We start from the raw sequence: 27,435 nt of genomic DNA, 5'->3' as shown, positions 1-27,435 counted from the left end.
TTGAAGGGGCTTCAGCTTGGCAAATTTGAGGTAATATGGGTATCAAAAAGGACTGTAACTGACTGTAATACTTTGAATTAAGTAAAAGTGTGAGTCCACAATGATACAAAGAAAAGAGGAAGGGGCTAAAACCCATTCATCAACATTGGAGGCAACTGTTACACCAATTCTTTACTCTGTATTTAGAGGGAATTTGATCTTCAGCCTGTCCTTTTAGAAGGAACTGTTGTTCACCTCCAGTTGTGGGAAAGGCATTTGTCAGAATAATGTCAGCTAATAAATGTAGAAAGAACTGCAGAATTTGAAAAGTTGTTAATTTGCAGTCCCTATGAGTTGGAATCGACGGCAGTGGGTTTGGTTTTTTTTTAGTGTGTCTCAGAGTTTCTAGGTGTGGTACAAAATGGTTAATGCACTTAGCTGCTGACTGAAAGGTTGGCGGTTCAGGTGCATTTACAGGTACCTCGGAAGCAAGGCCTGGGATTGAAAACCCTGTGGAGCACACTTCTACTCTGACACACTTGAGGCTGCCATGAGTTGGAATCAGTTTGATGGCAACTAGTTAGTGTATCTAGGCAAAGGTCGTCAGAGGATGCTAAGAGCATTAGATGAAAGGGAAACAGGATATTTGTGTAGTGCTGTAGTGTCGCAGATAACTTGCTCATTGACACTGGAAAAAATGTATCTTTACAATGGCATGATTGTCTCAATTCTAATCGAGTGACGCTCTTAATGAGATGAAATATGAGGTACTAAACAAATAATTTATAAGGATCAGCACAAAGCTGTTTCCTGTGAAGCAGAGGTTAAAGATGTCCCAATTGTCTAACTTTTCTAAGCTGCTGTACCTCTCCATCGTCTCTAACATCAACTACTCCCTCTTGCCTCAGTACTCTCCCTCCTGTCTTTGGAGTCCCTAATTCACTGCAACATCTCACAGAACTCAAGAACTGTATAAAGAAATGACTCAGGCAGTTGTGGAGGCTGGCAAGTCCCAAGTTTGTGGGCGAGGCGTAGACTTCTCCCTGGCCCTTAGTTTCTGCCCAGAGGCACTCAGCTTTCTCACTCCCTGGGCCAAGAAGCCCACTGGACTGTCTCCTGCAGGTCTCTCCTTTGGTGGTGGAGGGCTTTCCTCTCTGCTCTGCAATTGGCTCTCTTTTAAGGCAAAACTGACCAATTCCCTCCGTTGGTCACAATTATCTGTCTTATTTGCACAGCCTCACCCAATAACCTGGGTGGAAGTCACAAGACCGTGGCCACACACAAAGGTAAGGAATTGTACCACACTTATATTGTACTCTGAAGTATTCTTGCCAGAATATTCAACATGAATCTAATCAAGGTTTAGATCTGACTTTTAGTTTACAGGAAATATTTATAGGAGTTAGAGGAACAAGTTCAGTGACACTATGAGAAACAGATCCAGAATGTGGGGCGCTCTACAAGACAGCTGACGTGGACTTTTCAGAAGGTCGGAAGGTTTGTACCTTTTGGGATTTGAGGTGCCCAGCCATGTTCATCCTCCAAGGACTCCTCTGAGCCTGGCTGCTGAACTGCATGCTTGCCCTGCCTTGAACCTGGCCTTCAGTTCCCTGATGGTTCCCATACTCCCCTGTTCAGGCTGAGTGCCCCGCTCAGCAGCTGGAAGAGATGGCATTGTGTTCCCTGGGGTGCCACTACCACCTTAGCAGCCCCGTCACAATCGTTTAACAGCCACAGTCCTGGCTTCAGGAGCAGTGTCTTGGCCTACGTGAGCCAGGGAATTAGAGGTGTCGATTTGGGGCTCCTCACATTTACCTTCTGTTTCCCAGAGAGAAACTGCTGGCTCCACTTTCAGTATTTCCACTGAACCTACCATTGTCCCTTGGTGACTGGAGTTTGAAGACCCCAAGCCCCCCACCATCAGATCTGGGGAGTTTTTTCCACCTGCTATGGATTGAATTGTGTCCCCCCCCAAATATGTGTTGTAAATCCCAACCCCTATACCTATGGTTATAATCCCATTTGTGAATGCATTTTTTTGTTAGGGTAATTATACAGCAGTAGTGTAGGGTGTGCCTTAAGTCAATCTCTTGAGATAGAAAAGACCATACTAGGCATAGAGAAGCAAGCAAAGATGAAGATCACTAAGGAACCAAGAAACGGAAGTTGAAAAAAGAGACAAGGACCTTCCCCCAGAGCCAACAGAGAGAAAAAGCCTTCCCCTAGAGCCAGTGTCCTGAATTTGGACTTTTAGTCTTCTAAACTGTGAGAAGACAAATTTGTTACAGGCATCTACTTGTGGCATTTCTGTTATAGCAGCACCAGATGACTAAGACACTACCTCTTCCCTCAGACCCTGGAGTCAGACTCCAGAAACTCCCTGGTATGACATGGGATCCTCAGATCCAGAGAAAACAGGCAGGTGGGAGATGAAGACAGACTTGGGAAATGTCAGCCCCTCTTTCTGGGCCTCAGTGATTCATTATTGTTTCTGCATCTGGTGTCATGTATATCCCACCCAAGAGTTATAAAGAATAATTATAAAAATATATTTTTTAAATACTTTGTTTAGGTTATGCTATCACTCCTCACCAGGGAACCAAAGGGTCCTTGGGAAAATGGCTAATTCCAAGTGTGGGGCAGGAAATTTATGAGCCTGGAACATTATTTTGTGCCAGAAAGCAAGATAGCTATCAGGTATCACTTGGGTTGTATGAAAAGAATTCAGGGACAACTGAAGACTCTCTTGGCAAAAGATGAATTAATTTGAGCATCAGAAGAATAACAGCTGAGTTAAACACTGAATATATAAACACCTATGGGTGCGTAATGATTCTCAAAAAAGAGAGGAGAAAATTATTAGTTACTATTGGAGGTAACTAAGGTACCAAGTCCTTATTTGAAAATTGGCATTTAAGTGGAGAGAATGAATTTATTCTGCTTACCCTCTATTTCAGAATAATCAAATAGCACGAGTTAACTGCCTTTTCTCCTTTCTGAAACCTCTGCGCAGTTGGTTGCTTATAGAAGCAAACTCCTTGTCAATTGCAAGGCATGGTCCTTCTAGCAAGGCCACAAACTGACCAGTCTCCTCAGTGAACCATACTCACTTCATTTTCATAGTCTATAACAATTCATTTGCATAACGTATAATCAAGGATTTCATTTTACTTGGATCTACAATCAATGCCCATGGAAGCAGCAGTCAAATCAAACAACGTATTGCATTGGGAAAATCTGCTGCAAAAGACCCCTTTAAAGTGTTAAAAGCAAAGATATCACTTTGAGAACTAAGGTGCATTCGACAGAAGCCGTGGTATTTTCAGTCACCTCATATGCATGTGAAAGCTGGACAGTGAATAAGGAAGACTGAAGAATTGATGCATGTGAATTACGGTGTTGGCGAAGAATATTGAATATATTATGGACTGCCAGAATAAACAAATCTGTCTTGGAAAAGTACAGCCAGAATTCTCCTCATATGCAAGGATGGTGAGACTTTGTTGCATGTACTCTGGACATGTTATTAGGAGGGACCAGTCCCTGGAGAAGGACATCATGCTTGGGAAAGTAGAGGGTCAGTGAAAGAGGAAGACCCTCCACAAGATGGATTGACACGGTGGCTGCAATGATGTGCTCAAGCATAGAAACAATTGTGAGGATGGTGGAGGACCAGACAGTGTTTCATTCTGTTGCCCATAGGGTTGCTATGAGTTGAAACTGACTCAGTGGCACCTAACAACAACAATAGTCACTTCACTTACAGAAAATGTGGACCAATCCCTACAAGGTGTGTACCAGTCACAGGACAGGCAGCAGCCTAGGGCCATACAAAAAGGTTCAGACCATCAAGTTGTTTACAACTTAGCCAGGAAATATCAATCTGGACAAAAGTAACAAACCCTCTGGGGTAGAAAACTACGGCAAAGGTAACACCTCAAGGCTTAGGGGGAAAATCTCTCAAGCTGTTTTTCTGAAGAACCAGGGCAAAAGGCTACGTAAAGGAACTCATTTTACCACAGTGCATAGTTGAAAATTTCTGTATTACGAACTTTAAAAAGTCTTAAATCCAAGTGAAAAAAAGTTTTATATGACGTGAGGTCAGGTTCAAACTTAATTTGGTTTTGCTCTATAATTAGTTATTCCAATCCTGTTTAGGTCCCCATGTCACTCACAGTTTTGAAGATGCTTTTACCATGTAATACATTTTTACATGCCTTATATTTTCTGACACCCCTGAGTGGTGGAAATGGTTAATGCACTATGTTGCTAAATGAAAGGTTGGAGGTTTGAGTACACCCAGAGGTGCCGGAGAAGGCCCAGTGATCTGCTTCTAAAGAATCAGCCGCTGAAAACCCAATGGAGCCCAGTTATACGCTGACAAGCATGGCCATCATAAGTCAAAAATGACTCAACGGCAAGTAGTTTCCTTTGTAAATATATTTTCTGACCTATACAAATTTTTATTATGATATTTAAAAATTATATTATTTGGTAGGTTTTACAATATTTAAAATAATCATGATAAACTTTGTAGGTCTTAGTCTTGTTGGAAGTCTCTGTTGTCTACACCACAAAATTTGGAAGACAGCTACCTGGCTAAGTGACTGGAAGAGATCTATATACTTGGCCATTCCAAAGAAAGGTGGTCCAAAGCAATGTGGAAATTATCAAACTACCATTAATAGCACACGCAAATAAAATTTTGCTAAAGATAATTCAAAAATGGTTGCAGCAGTACATCGACAGGAAACTGGAGAAATTCAAGCCAGATTCAGAAGAGGATGTGGAATGAGGAATATCACTACTGATATCAGATGGATCACAGCTGAAAGCAGAGAATACCAGAAAGATGTTTACCTGTGTTTTATTGACTATGGAAAGGCATTCGACTGTATCGATCATAACAAACTATGGATAACATTGTGAAGAATGGGAATTCCAGAATACTTAACGGTGCTCATGCAGAACCTGTACATAAACCAAGAAGCATTCATTGGAACAGAACAAGGAGACACTACGTGGTTTAAAATCAGGAAAGGTGGTCATCAGGGTTGTAACTTCTTACCACACTTATTCCGTCTGTGTGCTGAGCAAATAGTATGTGAAGTTTGACTATATAGAAGAACACGGCATCAGGATTGGAGGGAGACTCATGAATAACCTGCGATATGCAGATGACAGCCTTGCTTGATGAAACTGAAGACTTGAAGCACTTAACTGATGAAGATCAAAGACTACAGCCTTCAGTATGGATTACACCTCAACGTAAAACAGAAATCCTCACAACTGGACCAATAAGCAACATCAGGATAAATGAAAAAAATATTGAAGCTGTTAAGGACTTCACTTCACTTGGATTCACAATCAATGCCCATGGAACCAGCGGTCAAGAAATCACATGACTTATTACAGTGGGCAGATCTTCTGCAAGTGACCTCTTTAAAGTGTTCAAAAGCAAAGACGTCACTTTGAGGACTAAGGTGCGCCTGACCCAAGCCATGGTATTTTCAATTGCCTCATGTGCTTGCAAAAGATGGACAATGAATAAGGAAGACCAAAGAAGAATCAGTGTCTTTGAATTACGGTTTCAATTAAGAATATAGAATATACCATGAACTGCCAAAAGAACAAATCTGTCTTGGAAGCCAGATTGTCCCTTAGAAGTGAGGATAGCGAGATTTCACCTTACACACTTTGGACGTGTTAGCAGGACGGACCAGTCCCTGGAGAGCCATCATGCTTTGTAGATTGTCAGTGAAAAAGAGGAAGACCCTCAACGAGATAGACTGACACAGTGGCCGCGACAGTGGGTTCAAACATAGCAACAATTGTGAGCATGGCGCAGGACCCGGCGTGTTCTGTTGGTTGTACCTGGGGTTGCTGAGTCAGAACTGACTCGGTGGCACTTGACATCTTACCCTGCTTTTACAAAAGCTTTCTATTTTCCTACTTTATTATTCTAGAAGTTTAGATTCATCAGTGAAAAGTCAAAGTCATCCTTCAAATAGTTGAGATTTTTTTTTATTTGCATTGTGTCAAATAATATTTAGTAGTCACATTCAGGTAAGTGATTTATCTCTTTACAAGTTCTATTCAGCAAAGTTGTATAGTTTTCTTCATATAAACTGCACATTTCTAGTTCATGCATGTCAAAATTACCTCCTCTGTATTATGATCATTAGGCATCTAAGAAAAATGTTTAAATATTATTTATTAAAGATTAATATCCCCTTGTGCTGTTATGGGGATTCCTTATACGATGGGCCAGGCAAACCTTCAGTCATCAGGCACCAAAAATGTTCACTGCTACTGTTGACAAAACTCTTTAAGTACAATTAATTGTCATAACCACCCTGTGAGGTCATAGTACCATCTTGCTTGTAGCCAACATTGAAACCAAGGCTCAGAAGGGTGACATGATCTGCTTAGGATCACAGTGTAGAGGACCTGGGACTCGAGCTCACAGGTGTTTCACCCCAGATTTCCATTTTCCCAGACATGTCTTCGGCCTTAAGTGTATTAGTTTTCTAGGGCCATAACAGCTCAATTCCCATGAATTGGGTGTCTCAAAGCAACAGAAACTTACTTTCTCACAGTTCTAGGGGGATGGAAGTCTGAAACAGCAGGGCCATAATCCATCTGAAGGCTTTGGGGATGAATCCCTCCTTGGTTCTCCCAGCCTCTGGTGGCCCTTGGCTTGTGGCACCATTACTCCATTCTGTACCTCCGTGGTCTTCCCTTGTGTGTATGTGCTTCATATGACTTCTTATAAGGACAACAGTTACTTAATTACATCTGTGTCTTATTTATCTAGGGCTTCTAAATAAAAATACCACAAGTGGATGGCCTTAACAAAGAGAAATTAATTTTCTCATAGTACACTAGAAGTCCAAATTCAGGGCATCAGCTCCAGGGTAAGGCTTTCTCTTTTGGCTCTGGAAAAAGGTTCTTGTCATCAATCTTCCCCTGGACTAGGAGCTTCTCGGCACAGGAACCCTGGGTCCAAATGATACGCTCTGCTCCTGACACTGCTTTCTTGGTGGTATGAAGTCCCCATTCTCCGCTCGCTTCCCTTTCATCTCTTGTTAAGATAAAAGGTGGTGTGGGCCACACTTCAGGTAAACTCCCTTTACATGGGATCAGGGATGTAACCTTTGTAAGGGTGTTCCAATCGCACTGTTATCCTCTAACATAAAATTACAATCACAAAATGGAGGACAACCACATAATACTGGCAACCGTGGCCTAACCAAGTTGACACATTTTTGGGGGACACAATTCATGACAGTCACATTCACAGATGGGCATGCATTTTGAGGACAGTGTTCAACAAAGTACATCAACGTAGCACATAGCCCTCTGTCCTAGTTATCTAGTGGTGCTGTAACAGAAGTACCACAAGTGGATGGCTTTAACAAAGAGAAGTTTATTTTCTCACAGTAAAGTAGGCTAGAAGTCTAAATTTAGAGTGTCAGCTCCAGGGGATGGCTTCCTCTCTCTGTCGGCCTACTCATCGATCTTCCCCCAGGCTAGGAGCTTCTCTGCCCAGGAACCCTGGGTCTAAAGCACACGCTCTGCTGCCAGTGCTTCTTTCTTGGCGGTAGGAGGTCCCCCGTCTCTCTGCTCAATTCTTTTATATGTCAAGAGATTGCCTCAAGACACAGTGCAATCTTGTAGGTCGAGACCTACCTCACTAACACAGCTGCCACCCATCCTCCCTCATTAACATCACAGAGGCAGAATTTACAACATACAGGAAAATCACACAATGGTGGGAATCATGGCCCAGCCCAACTGCTAAACACATTTTTAGGGGTACATAACTTAATCCGTCACACCCTCCAATGTGTCCCTCCTGGAAAGACCCACATCTTTGCCCAGATAACTCAGTCTCTTCCCCCCTCACCTGACTCCAGATCTGAATGGTGCTCATTGTATCCTTCAAAACCTTTGCTCGAATCCACACGCGTCTCTGTCCGTACCACTAATTCCACCCATATATAACTTTTCAAACTCCCCCACTGTGCACGCATCTCTCTACAACTCAGGATGACTCCTTTGTGATCTGGTAAACCCTCAATGTTTTCTCAGCAAGTTCTTTCTGTGCTAACAGAAATCCCTCTGAAGTATCTTCCTTTCCCACAGGTGGTGGCTGGCTTTTAGCGTCAGCAAAAATGAGGGAAACCCTCAATAGGATGGACTGACAAAAGAGCCGTAACAATGGACTCAGACACATCAGTGATCATGAAGACGGTGCAGAACCAGGTAAGGCTTCGTTCTGTTACACAAGGTTGTCGAGTCAGAGAAAACGGAAGGACGACAATCGTCACAGAATGAGTTCCCAAGTGTTTTCTCCTGTTATTTTTTAGAAGACTTTGAGGAAGGATTGTTAATTTTTCTTTAAATAAATGTTTGCTAGAATTCACCAGTGAAGCCATCGTGTCCTGGGCTTTTTTTTTTTGTTGAAAAGTTCTTGATTACAGATTCAATCTCCTTACTTTTTATAAGTGTTCCGATTTTCTACTTCTTCTTTAGTATTAGCAGTTTCTAGGATTTGTCCATTTCATCTGTATTTCCTAATCTGCTGGTGCACAATTTTTCATAGTATAACAGTATTTTTTATTTCATAAGGTCTGCATTAATGTCCCCACTATCATTTGATTTTAGTAATATGAAATCTTATTTTTCCTAAGTCAGTGTAGCTAAAGGTTTGTTGATTTTGTTGATCCCCTCAATTAACTCTTGTTTTCACTGATTCCGTTTTCAATTTCACTTATCTCCCCTTGCATCTCACTGCCCAGAAGTAAGCTTTCCTAACTAAAAGGAAATTTGGGAAATGAAGTCTCCAGTTGAAACTTGAGGAGGAATCTCTTTAAAACAATTAAGACAGGGAACAATAATCAGTCTGTTATACCAAAGGAGTTCTATAATGTGATGCAAATATTCATAAGGTGGGGTATTCTTTCAGCATAGGGAGGATGTTTGAAAGTGACCGACCAACAGATCGAGTAGTTACAACCACAATAAAAAAAATCCTTCCGGGTATTTTTCACATTTACTTCTCTGGTGCCATATGCTGCTGTTAACTATTGCAGCATCTCCAGACATGGGCTGTGGAATACAGTCATCAGCCCAAGCTAATCTGTCAACCTGACAGGAACCACAGACTTTACAGTCAACGAAGGAAAAAGTAAGTTTTTACATAGTTATTTCTATGACGAGCAAAAAAAAAAATTTAAAAATTATATTTCCTTGTGGGCTTCATTTTGTTTGAGACGTTCTATGAAGCTGGCAATTATTGGGGATGCACAATCATGTGGGTTATTATATACAGCCTTCTTTAGGGAGTGTTAAGGATTGAACTGCATTCCCCCAAAATATGTGTTGTAAATCCTAATCCCTATACCTGGGCTATAATCCTACTTGGGGATGGGTTTTCTTTGCTATCTTAATGAGGCAGTATTAGTGTTGGGTGTATCTTAAATAAATCTTTTGAGATATAGCTGGTCAAGCAAGGAAGCAGAGATGGGGGAAGACAGATGCCAGGCCACATGAAGACTGCCAAAGGACTGAGGAACAGAAAAGAAACAAGGACCTTCCCCTAGAGCTGAGAGAGAGCCTTCCCCTGAGCCAGCACCCTGAATTCAGACTTCCAGCCTCCTAAACTGTGAGAACTGTGTTTGTTAAAGCCACCCACCTGTCGTATTTCTGCTGTAGCAGCACTAAAAAATTAAGACAGGGAGCTTGACTGAACAACATAGCTGGGCATACTAAGATGGAATAGAGAGTACAGGATGAATCTTCAGCCTCAGAAATAATGTGTCTGTGGTGGTAATATCATGTCTCATTTTGACCTATTTCAGAAACTATGGAAGTAACCATTTCACTAATCCTGGGATGACTGAAAAAACTAGGGGGACTTCACTTCTACCTGCCAGGAAGGTCTGCTCAGTTCTTGAAAATAGCTCTAACAGTTCCTGATCTGCCCACACTCCAAGTTACGAGGTCACTGTGTATAAAAAGCAGGTGCTCGTGCTCAGCTCCATCAATTCCATTTTCAGTCCTTGCTGTAGGACAAGTAGGCTGAGCCAGCATCCCACAGTGATGTCTTTCATGGAGGCCTGTGTATCTTACACTCTTCCAGGAATAATTAAAACATTTTTCAAATACTGCCTTTCATCAAATCTAAGACAAACCATTAGTCTAAGTAACTCTAAGAAAAAATAAAAACAATGCCAATTAAATTGCAACATGCTACTGATCCTAATTTCAGAGATGAGGTAATACAAAAATATTTGCATCTTTGAAACTATGAGAATGTTCCACAACGACTACATTATTGAACAGACAATTTAGACCCTTTTATATGCTGGCAATCTGTAGGACAAAAAGAATGGGGTAGACCTTTTTCATTTTAAAAATACTTTACTTAATATGCATACTGTAGAGTTAAGCTACAATGATATACTAATGAGGGAAATCTTTGCAAATATTATTCCAACAACTATATTATGCATACATATTGCTTACACAAACTCTGCAATCTACCAGACATCTAGTTCCTGTTACGTAGCATACTCACAATCATCTAGAAGAACATGGAGAAAAAGTGCTAAGGAACAGAAATGGGATCTATGTGGATTTTAATACATAAAAAATATGGCATTTCATCTTAGTGGTAAAGGGTAAATTATTTGACTAATACAGGCAATCAGCTTAGGCATTTGAAAGCAAACAAAATTAGATCCTTACTTCAAACATGTACTGTCAACTAACATTGTAGCAATGATCAACGAACAATACGAATTAAACAAGACTTCATGTGTTATAAAAAAAGAAGTTATACCTGACAGTTAACGTCAGATTCCAAAAGTTAATTTCTTAGGTCAATAGTAACACAGTTCATTGATGCATACACAATTGTTTCAAGTTGACTTCTAATGCTCAATCTATTTACATCAAAATTTACAGAAAATAAGACAAATCTTTTTATCAGCAGTGCAAAATAAATGATTTCCCCAAAGTCCACTTCTGAATTGCATAACTTCAGACAGAATGTCTTTAGCTATTACTAACAGAGCCCACTAAATCAACTGGCTTAAAGAGGTTTCGTCTCTCACACACACAAAAAAAATAGTCCAGAGGTGGAGTGGCTACAAAGTTGACCAGGTCAGTGGCTCAGTAACATCATCCAGGTCCCAGGTTCTCCCAGGCTTTCTGCTTTGTCATTGTTGAGAGACATAACCAGGCATCGTATGTAGACAACGTAATTTTCACTGAAAACAAATTCTACTTAATCCTGCATGATTCCTTAAATCTTTGAGGAAAACTTTTCCAGAAATAATCTAACAGATACTCCCTTTATTTGTCTAGAACTGGGTCCTATGATCACACTAAACCAATCACCACCAATGAGGATGGGATTTTCATTACTGACTGAAATGAGTCAGGGCTTACCCCAACTCCTTAAAGGAGCGGACACCCAAACTTTGCCGGTAAACAAAAGGAAGGGCGTGACTAGGGCAGTCACTCAACAACGTCTGCCACAAACCTATATTAATGTTATGAATTAATTCAATAATAGGAAGGAGCATGCACAATGTTCAAAGGCGTATCATATCAAATAAAAATACAGGTAATTCCTAAATTACACAGTATTCGTGCTCTGCACACTCACGTAGGCATCCAAATAAATCATTACACTTAAACAATATACAAAAACGGAGCATTTTAAGTTCATTTTTAAACTGGACAGAGTGCAGTGCATACTACAGCTGTTTTTCCCTCATGGAACCTTCTGGTATTAACAATTTAAAATTATACAGAGTTTTCTATCTATTTTATGCATAGATTTCTATGTATTTTGCTGAATCAGATACAGTTGAAAACACTAAAACCACTAGCTTCTTTACATAAGATTCAGTTCATTAACAATAACCAAACACAACTAAAAGTATACTTTATGCCTGCCAAGTATTATTTCAGTGGCAATGTATATTAAGATACTGACTTAGTGGTGCTTTTTAGAAGGGATGATCTTACCATATGTATTACAAATCACTCTAATGAAGATACTCTGCCTTTTCAAGCATACAATTCCCGTTAACGGAGCATACTAAAAAACTAAATACAAATAAGCCCTATCTACCTCAAGAACTGCTCCTAGATGTTTAATGTTGCTATTTTGATGAACTATCTTGATGATTTTACAGCTTCTATTTATAGAAGGTGAATGTCTATTCACAGCAGATCTCTTCTGGTTTTTTTTTTTTTAAAAACAAAAAGTTTGATATTTGAAACCTATCTTTTAGTATTAACAATTCCCAAACGTAGTATTAATAATTCCCAAATGTCGAGTATGTTTTCCACATTTCTTACACCGATAGCTCTCTCGTGGTATGAATTCCCTGATCTATTAAATATTTTGAGTCCATAGTGAAAACTTACACACTCTAAATATTTAAAGTTTTTACTCCTGTACAGTCTGGTATCCAGTGAGTTCTGTGATCTTACAGGTTTCTACCCTGTGAGTTTTCATATTACAAGTCTGACTAATGCACAAAGGCTTTTCCATTTCACCTGTGTGAATTCTCTAATGTGTGATAGTATTTCACTCCGGGTAGGATTTTTTTTATTCACTATACTGAAAAGGTTCTATGGCATAAAATGAGGTCTGATTTCAGAGAAGCCTTTCCACGTCAATTACATTTATGTTCCCTTTCCTATGAATTCTTTGATGGCTATTAAAGGCTGACTTGTGATAGAATTTTTTTCCACACTCATTACATTCATAGGGTTTCTCTCCTGAATGAGTTCTATAATGTACAGTGAGGTATGACATCCGAGAGAAAGCTTTTCCACATTCATTACATTCAAAGGGTTTCTCTCCTGAATGAATTCGATGATGTATAGTTAGATATGACATCTGAGAAAAAAATTTTCCGCATTCATAACATTCATAGGATTTCTCTCCTGTGTGTGTTCTCTGATGTCTATTAAGGGCTGAATTCTGGCAGAAGGTTTTCCCACATTCACTACATTCATAAGGTTTCTCTCCTGAATGAATTCTATGATGTATGGTGAGGTACGACATCTGAGAGAAGAACTTTCCACATATGTAACATTCATAGGGCTTCTCTCCTTTATGTATTCTTTGATGTCTACAGAGGGCTGAATTCTGGTAGAAGGACTTTCCACATTCATTACATTCATAGGGTTTCACTCCTGAATGAGTTCTATGATGTACATTGAGGTATGACAGCTGGGAGAATAATTTTCCACATTCATTACATTCATAGGGTTTCTCTCCTGTATGTACTCTCTGATGTCTCATGAGCGCTGAGTTCAGATAGAAGGTTTTCCCACACTCATTACATTCATAGGGTTTCTCTCCTGAATGAGTTCTATAATGTACAGTGAGATATGATAACCGAGAGAAAAACTTTCCACATTCGTTACATTCATAGGGTTTCTCGCCTGTGTGTGTCCTCTGATGTGTTGTAAGTGTAGACTTGCGGCAGAAGCATTTCCCACATTCATTACACTTATAGAGCTTCACACCTGTATGAATTTTATGGTGGTCATTAAGTGCTGACTTCTGGGAGAAGGTTTTTGCACAGTAATGACAAACATAAGGTCTCTCTCCTGAATGTGTTCTCTGGTGTTGTGTGAGATGGGTCTTCTGGCAAAAGGATTTTCCACAATAGTTACATTCATAGGGCTTCTCTCCTGAATGAGTTCTCTCATGTTGAATGAGGTGTAACTTCTGGTAGAATGTTTTCCCACATACACTACATTCATAGGGCTTCTCCCCTGTATGTGTTCTCAGATGTACAGTGAGAGTTCCCTTCTGACAAAAGGATTTCCCACATTGATTACATACAAAAGGTTTCTCTCCCGTGTGAGTCCTCTGATGTATAATAAATTTTGACTTTTTACAGAAGGATTTCCCACATTCGCTGCATTCATAGGGCTTCATTTCCATATGAGATCTCTGATGTACACCAAGGTTTGACATTTGCAGGAAGGCTATTTCAGATTCATTCCACTTACAGGGTTTCTCCTCCATATGATTAACAAAAACTGTCTCCGTTTGGAAGGCTTTCTGGCATTCAATATAATCAAAGGGTTTCTCCAAAATATGGATTTTCTGATAAATACTTCCATCATTTAGAGTATCAGTTTCCCCAGTTTCAGTAAATTCATACGACTGATCTCCAGGATGAGTTTTCTCAAGCTTAATATGGAGAAGTGACTTCCCACATCCACTACATTCATCAGGGTTCATTCTTGCATAGCTTCCATCACTGGTAATATACCCTGAAATAGACTTTAAATTCTTCTCACATGAGTCACATTTATAGGAGATTTTTCTTGAAAGATCAGGGCTTGATTCCACATTCAAAGTTTTATCAAGAATATTACCTCTCTCTTCCATCAGAGTCTTGTTGATGAATACCGATTGCCCTGAAAGTTCATCTTCATTTTCCTGGACTCTCTCTATCAGGTCATCAACTTTCTGGGCTTCTTCTAAAAAGAGGAAAGAATAACAGAACTTTGTACATCTTCCTATGTAAGATATGTAAGTATACCTGTACATAAGTATATTATTGTGGGGTAGGTGATGGTGTCATGGACAGATAAAAATAATTCCAAGTTTACTTTCTTCCTTAATTCTTTTGGTTTGGAACAACACACACACAATCTCCAGTGGTGGGGGAAGGGGGGAAGCAAACTGATAAAAAACACAAGTACCTGCTTTTAGCTACTTTGTTAAAATTTTGTTCAAAACTGGGCATAGAAGGGAAATATAAACGAGGAACAATGATCAGAAGACAAAGGATGTTGGACGAATGGCTGATAAAGTAGATGTGAAAGGACTCACAGCAAATGGGGTAAACTGACAGGATGACAAAGACTGCTGCTGGACCAGGATGGTCTCCAGGTATGGCTTAGTTTAACTTTATACCTTACTATTTATATCAAATTTGGCATTATCACCTTGTAATGAGACTTTTATAGTAGCATCTTCATTAGTCTAGATCCATTAAAACTCTTTCCCCCTTTTTCCCCCATTCTGTACAGTAGTGCCAAATAAATTTCATTCAAACTTCCTGATGTTTAGAGGAATAATCCTGTAATCTGGGTTCCAACTATAATTCAGTTTCACTTGAGAGTCCCAGGAACATGTAAGTTGAACTGGAAGTATGAAACAGATCACAGAGCATGCTACCCTTTCAAAAGTTTCACATATCTTACGTATTCTAATAATGTTATGATTTCATACTGAATTCATTCCGACCATCAAATTATATTTGTTCCTATTTGGACAACACAACGTAAACTTTGGCTAGCTGACCTAGGGCAACTTATTAAATAATACCCCTCTGTGACTCAGTTTCATCCATCTGTAAAATGGGGGTTATGGTACCTATCATAGGGTTGTTGTGGGGATTATATAAATAATAAATCACTCAGTACAGAATTTGACACAAAACACTTGCTCAATAATCATAGCAATTATTTTTGCCATTCTCAATCTCCTGACCAGGCCTGTCTCTGGCATTCTAGTCACTTAATTCTGAATGTGAATAGTGCTTCCCCACTCCTCTGAGTTTTATTTAATGTAGAAACTTTAAGACTCAGGGTCCTCAATCTCTTCCTAAAATAATGACTTTCATTTTTATGTATCTTATAAATTTTTGGATGGACTTGACTATTGTACTTCTATCTACCATCCACACTAAGTAAAACTGTATCAACCTTGTCCTCCAAAATCTACAACTTCCCTGAGCCTACTGCCAAAATATCAACATGTTAAAAAAAAAAAAAAAAAAATCCTGATAAATAATACTTTTCACCTCCTGGATTCACAATGATTCCAAACTAGCATTATACTAGTCTACCAAAAGTTAACTTCTGCTCTAGGGAACCAAAGCTATTAGTACCCAACAAATGCCCCAGCTCATTTTCAACCACGAGTCTGTCCTCTTACTGCTGTACACATCTGCTTGACTTCCAGTCTTGATCTACACATAACCTATCTTTTAGGGGGACCTATTGTTCTATGCTTTAAAAAATAAAAATTTAATAAATCCTTTCCTACTTCTTTTAGCTCCATTTCCCCTTAAAAGTAGAAAACAATACTGTCCATAAAATAATTTGAGCACAAAGTGGTCCAACCTTGCATGGGAACATAAACATTTCATGTAAAATGCTGAGTTTTAAACTACTTCGCACAGCTTTGTTCTCTTTTCTTAACCAAAACCTATCTTCTAAAAAGTATGACTCCATTTTCTATTTCCTTTCAATCCCTAAGTAGAAATTAAAGAAATTGCTCTTAATCTGAATTACATGAGTATCTTTCAAGTACTTGCAGAATGTATGGGGGTGTGACCTAGGCTTTTAAATTTATAAATAATCACCTATAAATTATTTCTGGGGAGATAAGAAAGCTCTTTCACCTACCTATCTCCTCAAATAATAAAAGAAGTAAATGTCTGTTATAACCTGTACACGATAGCAAGGGAGGAAACACATCCTTCTCTTTGTAAGATTATAATCCAGGGGAGGAAAGAAACGCAAGCAAAAAAAATGCATGATCAAATAATAGACTACATGATCACACCTAATTTTCTTAAGGCAGCGGCACTGGGTGGAATCAAATTTAAGAGAAGGAAGATAGTGTAGTGATGACAGAGTAAGGAAAGAAAAACTTCAAGGAGTTGAAAAATTTGAGCTTGGACTTAAATGTGTTACCTGGTCAAGTAGAAACTCCCTAACAAAATGTAAAGCTGTAGGGACAATAATTGTGTGAATAGAGTACAGTTAAGAGTCTGGATCAAATGGACTTTAGTGAGTGTTTTGGGAAAAAGTAGAGAACGAATTTTGGCAGGTAATACAGGGCCATATTGAGGGGATCCTGAAAGGACAAGGAATTTAAATTCCATTTAGGAAGTAACAGGGAATAGCTACAGGCTTATCTTATGAGGCCAATGGTAAGACCAACTGGAGACATCAGATGAACACATCTTACAAACTCAATTAGGACTCAGCAATCCAGACATGCCAGAATAAAGGTTTTGTGTACATTACGTCAAAGAAAGCTAAGACTATGCAAAGGATAAATAAGGACACTTCACACAGAAAAACCACTAATCATGGAGAGATTAGTAATACCTGGAAAGTGGATATTTTCAGGTGATTTCATAGTGGCCACTAGTGGGAAAGAGGGGAGGAGTATAATTTAGTAAATAAAGAGGTGGGAAAGGTGAGTAGTAGTCATAATTTGGAAGAGTTCCTGATTTCATTTCAGACATGACGAGAACGAAGGAACTGCTGTACTGCTATCACAAAAAATACTGGACTACGGCAGAGGCTGGACGATGGTGCTAGACGTTATCAGTCTGAGTGTGAGTAGTATAAAAACAAATACAAATTCTTCAGGTGTGACATTGGAGGAGCCCTTTGAGAAACTCAAGAGACAAGGAAAATCACAGAAAGCAGAAACGGATCCTTCAGAGGCATTCCTGGAGGGTGGAGAAGGTGGGTAAATGCCTCAAAATGCACATACGTAATATTACTTATTGAGTACCTGCTCTGACAGGAAGTTATTCAAGGTAACAGAACAGTAAATAAGAGAGACGAGATAAAAACAAACACCTGGGGGAAAGAGGGAGACCCAGTTACTGTGGTCACTAAACTGAAGAACAAGTAGATACCAGGAACAACGAACAGCACTGTCAGATGAAGCCAAAGTGTGCACAACAACAAAGGGGAGACTTCATCGGCGTAGGCACAGGATGGGGACTTGGCATCTGACCTCAAAGAAAAGAGATGTGAAACGTACAACTGGGGACAGAAACCAGTCTGAGGCATTTCACAGCAAAGGAGAAGAAAAACAGGGAAGGTAGTAAGAACACAAGAGTCACATAAGTTATTTTTTATGACGGACTTATGAATGCCTGAAAACAAAAGAAGTCAATGGTAATGGGTTATTGAAAATGCTAGAGAGAGCAGGCCAATACCCAAGGTTGAAGAGAAGGAAGGAAGTCACTGGATTCTGGGGTAGTGGTCAGGACAGAAAAGCTCTATAACACAAGGTCTGTGGGGAAGGAGGGCTCAGGGTGAGATTTACGTATCTAAGACATACAAGTAACTATCTTTAGTCACTTCTAAAGGTTTGGGACCGTTAAAAAAATCCTAAAAAGCACCTCCAAGTTACCAATCTCCTCACTGCCTCCACTAACACACCTGGATAACTCTGAAGTAGGAATTCTCCTTCTACTATCCATGGCTCTTCTCCTTGCTCCAACTTGGTGATAACATCCGGTTTGATAATGGGATGCCCTGTTGATGAGAAATGGAAGAGAACTTGAGCCTGCTGCTTGGCTTTGGAATCTGTGTCACAGGAGGGACGTGCTGCCATATGAGCTGCACCGTGTACATGCCCATCTGGGCTTTACCAAAATTAGAACCTTTCATCGGGAGGCGAAAGACAAAAGCCCTGCCTGGTGCCCAGAAGAGGTTAAACACATTTGTCCCATCACAGTTAAGGTCACCACATTTAAGAGCAACCCCGTATATTTTAGCAACTCAGAATGCAAGCTCTCCTCACCCAGCGAAATTAGATGGCTGTAGTTCTCCAGCATTACATCCTTGTATATTGTCTTCTGAGCAGTGTCCAGTCGCTGCCACTCCTCCTGGGTGAAGTCCACGGCCACATCCTTGAACGACACTGACCCCTGTAATGGCACCATGATTGGAATTGAATGACGTGGAAAAGGCCTACAGGGACAAGATCCTACCATGTTCACTGGTGAAGTAGAAACCCTGTACTTTTTTTTCCCCCCATATTACAGGCTGTGGGAGGAAAATAAGCATACTGCCATGGGGTTCGTTCAGTACAAACTAAAAAACAAAGACAACAATGGCTCTCACTGCACACCTGGCCCAGAGCGGGCACGCTGTTCCTCAGGACCCTCTTTTCATTCTGCTTCCAGAATATTAACGCTTATCTTTCTCCTCTGACCTCCCTGGCTGCTCCTTTTCATTCTCCAAGTCATCCCGAAGTGGGAGTGCCCAGGGCTCTGTCTCAGGTTCATTTCTTATTTCTATCTGCACTCCCAGCTTTGATAGTGACCCCAGCTCACCCCATGGCTTTAACTAATATCTACATGTAGCCCAACATCACCCAAATTTGTATCATCAGCCCAGGCCTCACTCTCAAACTCCACGTATGTTCCCAGATCTCAAACTCAACACCCCTGGAATGGAATGGCTTCTCCTACAGCCTTCCTCATCTGACATGAGCCACCTCCTCCCTCCACCTTTCTAGTTCTGTCCCGGAGCCCAAGGAGCTACTCCTACTCCCTCCCCGCCACACCCCCACCATTGCTGCTGTAAGGCCTCACACGTAACTGTACCTATACTCCAACTCAACCTCTAACCAAAAAACAGATGTCCTGCACCTTGTCCCTTGATGTCCCAATGAAGCTAGGGATGGGATGATGGGACAGTAGCTGGGAAATCATCAGGCACTGCACAACAGAGCCTGCTTGACACACACATGGAAGCAACAGGAGCAGAGATGCTCCATCACATCTAGAATCCTGGCAGCAAGGGAGTCTGAAAAATGTCGCCTTTAGCTATCTAGTCTCTGAAGAACACAGGCACAGCACACCACAAGACACTGGAACCAATGTGCAGTATTTGCCACAAATACCTAAGCAACAAGCAAGCCAGGCAACACACATTCTAGTCTTATGTTGTATTTCAAGGGTAAGCCTACAGCAAATCTGACCACACTTGCCCCGTGAGTTACCAGTAAAAGCTTGGTTAGGGTGCCCCTGACTCCCAGCCTAGGAACCCTGAATTCCCTTTCTTCTCAACGACACATTCCAAGAGAGGAGAAGCACATTTCTGACTAAAGACAGACAGCTAACAATAGGTCTAGAGCTATCTAAACAATATCTTTAAATGTGTAACTTCTAAATAAACTGTCCCAATTCACAAATACTCAGGCAGGTTATTATAACTTTTCAGCTTTAAAATATAAATAATAATGGTACCTACTACATCACAGGAAACCCTGGTGGCACAGAGGTTAAGTGGTACAGCTGCTAACCAAAGGGTTGGCAGTTTGAATCCGCCAGGCACTCCTTGGAAACTCTGTGAGGCGGTTCTACTCTGTCCTATAGGGTCACTGAGTCAGAACTGACTCGACGGCACTGGGTTTGGTTTTGTTTTTATCACATCAGAGAATATCAGTATTAAACGGGCTAATCCATGTAAAGCACTTAACACAGTTCTTGGGACATAATACAGGTAGTCTCTGACTTATAATGTATACAAGTTCTGATGAACCACACTTATGACCTTTTTTTTTTATGATTTGTATATCTTTTATGTATATATTAAAATATGTAAGTTTATATATGTTTCCAACCCCTCAAGACAAAAAGCAGATTTAAAGGCAATAATAATGAAAACTAAAAAAAAGAGATATTTGACTTATGTCAGAACCAACCTACAACGGAGTCATCAGAGCCTTAGACCAGAACCCCGATGAAAATCAGGGACTACCTGTATGTACTTATAAATGACATCTACCGTAGAGAAATCTCAGAGAGCTGGAACTGCCTTGTTTTCTCAGGTCTCACGACTTTTCCGCCTTTGACGGGGTACAGTATTACTACTTTCCTATCGCTCATTTCAGTGGAAAATATTTGTGTTTTCCTTCTCTGACAGGTTTCCGCCTTTTGCAGGTTTTACTGCTACTATTGTTGACTAATTATCGTATCCTATCGCTTTCCAAATTAGGACAGAAAATTAACCAAAAAACACACAGGTACGTTTAAACAACTAAAGATAACATGACTGTTAAATTTTATCCAACTACCAAAAAAAGATTATAAGATGATATCTGTATGTTAAACAAAAAGGCTCAGATAATTTCAAGCAAACATGGAGGGAGGAATGCAATGTGGAAGGCTAGGGAAGGGAAAAGTGATGTCATGCTCGGGGGCCATTTGAAATAAGGACAAACCGCTGATGTGGACTGGAGAGTTTAAGTTTTTATATGTGAAACAAGAGAAGAATGCAGCGTGTGTCCTGCTGGCAGGATTCCCTGAGATGCCTGGTGAGCTGACCCTTGCTCTCCCTCAGCTCTAGGTTCAGAAACATCCATGGACCAGGCTTTGCTGGGGAGGTCGAGGGTTACAATATTGGAGAGAGTCTCATGGCTAACGAGCCATCTGTGGTGGAAGGCGGAGCTCCCACCGAATCCAGACTAATCTATGTGCAGAGCTGCCCCAGCCCTCGATGACTGGGACAGTCTCGGAAGGGGACACTCCGTCTTCCAGAAGCCCTGCCCACACTTCATTCAGGCACCACCCACCACAGCTGTGGCTGCCCTGAGGAGGAGCCAGAGGTCCAGAAGGTCACATATCACATCACTCTGCCTTGCTGAGTGACAGTAACTGCCTGGTGTTATTTCTTAGGAAAATAAGCCTGGCTTCACTCACACAAGTGCGTGTCCCTGGGTAGTCTGTCTGTCAAGCTGTACCTTAGACTTTAGTATCTGTCTGTCAATACAGTGATGGTACAATGGGTGAAAACACAACAAATGACCTTCAGATCATTCATAAGAGGACGAGGAAAAATGTGGAGAAGAAAAGCAGGACAATTCAGGCAAGAGAAGCAAACAAATAAGGATGTATTTCAAATAAAAACAGTAAGATAAAAGGAAACAACACAAATCTATGATTATGATAAATGGTAAAATCTCTTTATACCAAAAACATCCTTAGAAACAAACATGCCATTTCATTTCATTCATGCTTCTATCCTACAATCCTTATATAATGTCATAACTACTTGTTTTTTGTTTGTGTCATTCCCATTAGTGTATGGGATCTCCTAGGAATACTTAATTCTTTTTGGAGTCCCGGAAGCTAGGAGAATGCTCAGTTTTGTGAGTGAATAAATGAATAAACAAATGATTATTCAAGTGAGTCAGCCAATTAAGTTCTTATATATTAAAAGTTCTTACCAAATGCAATAAAGTGAGACAACTGTTATAGATTGAAATGTGTCCTCTCAATTACGTACTGGAATCCTAACCCCAACTCATGTGGATGTAATCCTATTTGGGAACGAGGTTTTGTTATGTCAATAAGACCATATCACTATAGTGTGTGTCCTAAACCCAATCGCTGTGGCATTTTAAGGAGCAGCGTAGACACAGAGACAAGCAAGCACAAATCGGGGAAAGACAGATGCCCCAGAAGCTGAGACAAGGACCTGCCCCCTAAGCTGACAGAGGGAGAGCCTTCCCCCAAAGCAGGCACCCAGAATTCAGACTGCTAGCTTCCTAAACTGTGAGGAAATAAATTTCTGTTCTTTTCAAACCACCCACTTGTGGTATTTCTGTTACCGTAGCACTGGGAAGTTAAAACAGGCAGCGAGCATAAAAGTGGCAGTCTAATTTTAATGCATACACGGAATAATGTGCACCTGCTCTAAGTTTCTGGTTTTGCATTTGTAATTTCACGAAATATGCAATTTGTGGGGTTTTAAAAATTGCTTCTAATTTTGTCTTATTAAAAAAAACACTACACTAAGAAAAAAATTAGAGTTTTTTTTTAAATATTTGGAATGACGAAAAACACATGCACTGTGGCTGCTTGAAAACAGCACTAAGGTGAATGTTCCAAACTGATTTTTTCATTCGGCAGTTAAACCTGAACAGCTGGCCCCAAGTTCACCTGTATGCATCAAGGGGGGAGAAAACTATACTGCTTTTCCTCTGGCTTAAAAAAGCTTTATAAAAGCATTTTAAGCTTTGAGAAAATGGGTTTCAGAAAACCTTGGTAACAAATGGTTAGAACACAGAATTGCAATTAGAGGTTTTAGCTCAGTTTCACAAAGACAAGGGAAAAGTCCACAATAGATGGTTCTTAAGAGACCACTCCATACAGATTGTTTTATAACAACAGAACACAGAGCTGGGTTACATGTTTCCACACCACCTAGAAGACTGGGCAGGAGACTGAGCCCGCTTCTGACAACATCTCAGTTTCCCACTTTACCAGAGGTGGTTACGTGTGGGGGGTACCCGCTGCTCCACAGCTCTGGGGAAGGACTGTAACTTCAAGATTAAGCACTGGACTTTCATTGGTAAATACTGGGAGAAAAAGAATATATTCCTCAGAGGATTGTAATATGACAAAGACCTGAGAGGATGTCAACAGATGGGCTCTGCGTGTTACAGTGACATCGGTACCTCAGACATCACACACGCATCACTGGAGGCTAAATGACAATCAACCAACAGCTAGAGCCTACTGAGACCAAAAGACTGCAGCCAGGAGTCTTCCACTGGCACCAAGATAGCTGGTGCACATCAGGAAAATGACAGACACTCTCAGACATCCAAAGACCTAAGAGTCAGAAAATTAGTGCCGCACCTATGTGCCCTACCCAAGGAAAACAACTAAAGCAGTTAAGTCCTCCAAAGATAATGAGAGGAAAAAATGGAGACTCCCACAGACATAAATCACCAGCCACCATGGTGGCCTTCATGTTCCTGTGATGCTGCAAGCCACCAGTACTTCAAATACCAGCAGGGTCACCAACGGTGGACAGATTTCAGTGGAGCTTCTGGACTAAGAGACTAGGAAGAAAGGCCTGGTACCAAAAACCCTATGGTTCAAACAGAGTATTTTCTGACTGAACTCAAACATCCCAAAGATTGTTAGATGACGTGGGACATGACAACTTTCTTCTGTTACACACAGGACCGCCACGAGTCAGAGGCAGCAGCTAACAACAGAAATGAAAAAGAAACACTGACAAACTAATTCCTCCCACTTCACCAACACCACCGACATCATCTACAGGCAGTCCCCGACTTACGATGTATTTGAGTTAATGACGAGCCATGCTTTTGTAATATGTGCTACATGTCGTAGTGCGTAACTTGCTGTTGTTACCGTTCTCACATGTTCACTCCAACCCCCAAAGACAGATAAGATCAGATTTACAAAGATACTACTAATAAAAGGCAATAATAATGAAACTAAAAAAAAAAAAAAAATTGAGGTTGTAATGGATTGAATTGTGTCCCCCCAAAATATGTGTCAACTCGGTTAGGCCATGTGTCGCTGTCCTCCATTTTGTGATTTTCCTATGTGGTGTAAATCATAATCTCTGCCTAAGGTTAAAGAGGATTAGGGTGGGATGTAACACCCTTGCTCAGGCCACATCCCTGATCCAAAGTAAATGGAGTTTCCCCAGGGTGTGGGCTGCACCACCTTTTATCTTACAAGAGATAAAAAGAAAGGGAAGCAAGCAGAGAGGGGAGAACCTCATACCACCAAGAAAGGAGTGCCAAGAGCAGAGTGCATCATTCGGACCTGGGGTGCCTGTGCCTGAGAAGCTCCTCGATCAGGGGAAGACTAATGACAAGGAATCTTCCCCCCGAGTCAACAGAGAAAGCCGTCCCCTGGAGCTGACATCCTGAATTTGGACTTGTAACCTACTAGACCACGAGAGAATAAATTTCTCCCTGTTAAAGCCATTCGTGGTATTTCTGTTATAGAAGCATTAGATGACTACAACAGAGGTATTCGATTTACATCAGAACCGACTTCTGAAGGGGTCGCTGCAACAAAATCCAGTCGTTAGTACAGGACTACCAGCATTAAAGAAGCTGCACCTAAGTACACTGAGAACTAGGCATCTTACCCTCGCAACCATCTCAAGAATACAGAATGCAAAGCAAGACAATAATGGAGCGGCACTGTCAAGATATTCAGGCAAACCGTCCAACCCTTTCTGAGCAATCTACTCAAATCCTAATCATTCCAAGGCCCTCACAAACTATCTCACCCTCATCCTCACTCGTAGCTGATAAGCCTCTTACCTCCCTAAGAAAAAAGATCAGAAAAGAATGCCATATGTCCAGCCTATCTCTAACCACGTGCCAGTCCACCCCCAACCCACAGACTCTGCTAGGCCCTCCTGCAGACTCAAGGCCTCACCCCACCAATTCTCCCCTCACACGCACAGCACCCATTTCTAAAGGACTATGTTTTAGTCGCCAAAAAAATTACATGCACTGAGTCTTCCTTGGGCCATGAGCCCTCTGCTTACATGAAAACGAGTTTAAGGCATGAATGGCATCAGTTTAAGGGTTGTTATTTAGGAGGGCTATTCACAATCATAGTAAGATAGTCAAAGAAAAATTTAACTCCAGGAAATCTTTAAAACCCACACACATAAAAAAAAATGTTTCTTATGGTCAGTGTAAGTCCAGTAACGGATGGTGTTATGGACTGAACTGTGTCCCCCAAAATATGTGTTGTAATTTTAACTCCTATCCTGCGGTGGAAACTCTGGTGGCGTAGTGGTTAAGTGCTATGGCTGCTAACCAAAAGGTCAGCAGGTTGAAACCACCAGGTGCTCTTTGGAAACTCTATGAGGCAGTTCTACTTTGTCCTATAGGGTCACTGTGAGTCGAAGTCAACTCAACAGCAACAGGTTTTTTATACCTGTGGTAGGAGGCCCGGTGTTGTACTGGCTAAGCGCTTGGCTGCTAACAGAAAGCTCTGCGGTTAGAACCCACAACCACTCTGTAGGAAAAAGATACAGTACCCTGCTTCTGTAAAGATTTATAACCTTGGAAACCCCGTAGGGCAGTTCTACTCTTCTCCTGTAGGGTTGCTTGAGTCAGAATCAACTCAAGGGCAACTGCTTTTTTATACCTGTGGTTTAGATGGGTTTTCTTTGTTAATGCAGCAGTATTAGTATAGTGTGTGTATCTTAAACCAATCTCTTTTGAGACATAAAAGAGCAGATTAAGCAAGCAAGCACAGACAGGGGACCACAGGAGCTCTCCAAGGAACCAGGCTGAAAAGAGACAGTGACCTTCCCCCAGAGTAAGCACTCTGAATTCTAACTTCTAGCCTCTTAAACTGTGAGAAAATAAAATTTTATTTGTTAAAGCCACCCACTTTTGGTATTTCTGTTATAGAAGCACTAGATAACTGAAACAGATGGTATTTATCTTTTTTTTTTTTGTCATGAACGTCAAGAACATGACGTCTGTGTGGCTCAGCTTTAGTGGCTCTGCAGGATCACACCAGCTACACAGAACAGGGCAAAGATGCTTCGTGCTGCTCTTCCGCTCCATGTTTTGTTTGACCATATCTTTCCTCTATTTCCACTTTCCCGTTTTAAAGCTGAACCTTTACACCCCTCCCAAAATGCATTATAAAATACAGTAGGGAAGAAATACATGAACTGAAACACTCACCAGGGCCTTATCCATTTTCTGCTGCTCTTGGGGAAGCGTGGAGGACATTAAGAGTGAAGGCAGACCTGGGGGAGGAGGACACAAGTAATGACATCACGAGGGGTCAGGCTGCCAGGCAGAGTACTGAGCTAGGAGTTTAATCTCTGTCAGCAATCCCACACATGGCCATTTTGCACAAGTCACCTACCTTCTCAGTTTCTTCCTCTATCAAATAAGACAACAAGAGATAACCCTTTTGGACTTTTCCTGCACTGTGTGCATTGTGTAGGTACCTGGGTGGTGCAAACGGTTCGCTCTGGGCTACTAACTGAAAGGCTGGCAGTCTGAACCCACCTAGCAGCACCGGGGACTAAAGGTCTCCTGATCTGCTTCCATCAAGATTACATACAAGACAGTATGAAATTCTACCTTCTTAACAAATGCAGTTGCCATGACTAGGGATATACTCCCAGGGAATGGCTTTGGGTTTTGTTTCATTTTTTTTAAGAGCCTTGTTGATTCCACAACAGCAAAACTGAGAGGGAATCGGCACAAACTTGGAGACCAGAGGTGATGATGGGCATTTAGAGACACGTTTGGAATCCGGAGAGGGTGGCAGGAGAAGGAAGGATATAAAGGTGTGGAAGGAGGAGTGGAGACAGGATGTCCTCAGCCGCGGCTGGTGACCCTCTCGCCCCCAGTAAACCCTGTCCTCACCAATCTCCCCACACAGGGCCCCTTCCTGTGCAACCTGCCCCACGCCCACAAACCCAACACCTCCCACTATCACGCACTCTGGAATGTCCTCACATGGACCGTATTCGCCCAAGGATGCTCACTCGGGCAGAAGGATCAAGAACTGCCTCGGGGACGGCAGATTCACGACCTACCCTTTCGGGGGTCGCTCGGCTCTGCCCCACGGCTCGGGTAAGCGGACCGCGTCCGGGTCTGATCTCTCAGGCGCGGCCTCTGCTCCCGAATCTCCTCTTCCACTTTACCGATGTCTCCTGCCCCCGAGAAGCTGGGTCGGGGCTTGCAGGAGAAGTGCACTTCGGCCGGAACGTTCCTCGCGGACCCAGATCGGCCTCCGTGTAACTCACGGTCCCCGGGGCCTCGGCCTGGCCGTGGGTAAACTCAGACCAGGGCCGCTGGCGATG

General features: G+C 41.4%; 1 protein-coding gene across 1 annotated transcript; it reads right to left on the bottom strand.

The window, feature by feature from the left end:
• Positions 1-2,463: 2,463 nt before the first annotated feature.
• ZNF12 (zinc finger protein 12) lies at positions 2,464-27,435 on the bottom strand. The gene is made up of 5 exons (XM_010596270.3): positions 27,169-27,435; positions 26,300-26,364; positions 18,599-18,725; positions 18,235-18,330; positions 2,464-14,511 (listed from the first exon to the last, which is right to left on the bottom strand). The coding sequence occupies exons 2-5, from the start codon at positions 26,345-26,347 to the stop codon at positions 12,662-12,664; spliced, it is 2,121 nt and encodes a 706-aa protein (XP_010594572.1). The 5' UTR covers positions 26,348-26,364; positions 27,169-27,435; the 3' UTR covers positions 2,464-12,661.

Source organism: Loxodonta africana, chromosome 12 (genome assembly GCF_030014295.1).
Source record: "Loxodonta africana isolate mLoxAfr1 chromosome 12, mLoxAfr1.hap2, whole genome shotgun sequence".
Lineage (NCBI taxonomy): Eukaryota > Metazoa > Chordata > Mammalia > Proboscidea > Elephantidae > Loxodonta > Loxodonta africana.
The sequence above is the reverse complement of the archived record's forward strand: the minus strand, read 5'-3'. Positions and strand labels throughout refer to the sequence as shown.

Excerpts from the sequence above, each read along its gene's own strand:
- ZNF12 (XM_010596270.3), bottom strand. The coding sequence starts at position 26,347 with ATGTCCTCCACGCTTCCCCAAGAGCAGCAGAAAATGGATAAGGCCCTG. Across the intron at positions 18,726-26,299 it reads AGAAAATGGATAAGGCCCTG|GGGTCAGTGTCGTTCAAGGA; the intron begins GTGAGTGTTTCA and ends GTGCCATTACAG. Across the intron at positions 18,331-18,598 it reads CAGCCATCTAATTTCGCTGG|GGCATCCCATTATCAAACCG; the intron begins GTGAGGAGAGCT and ends TCTCATCAACAG.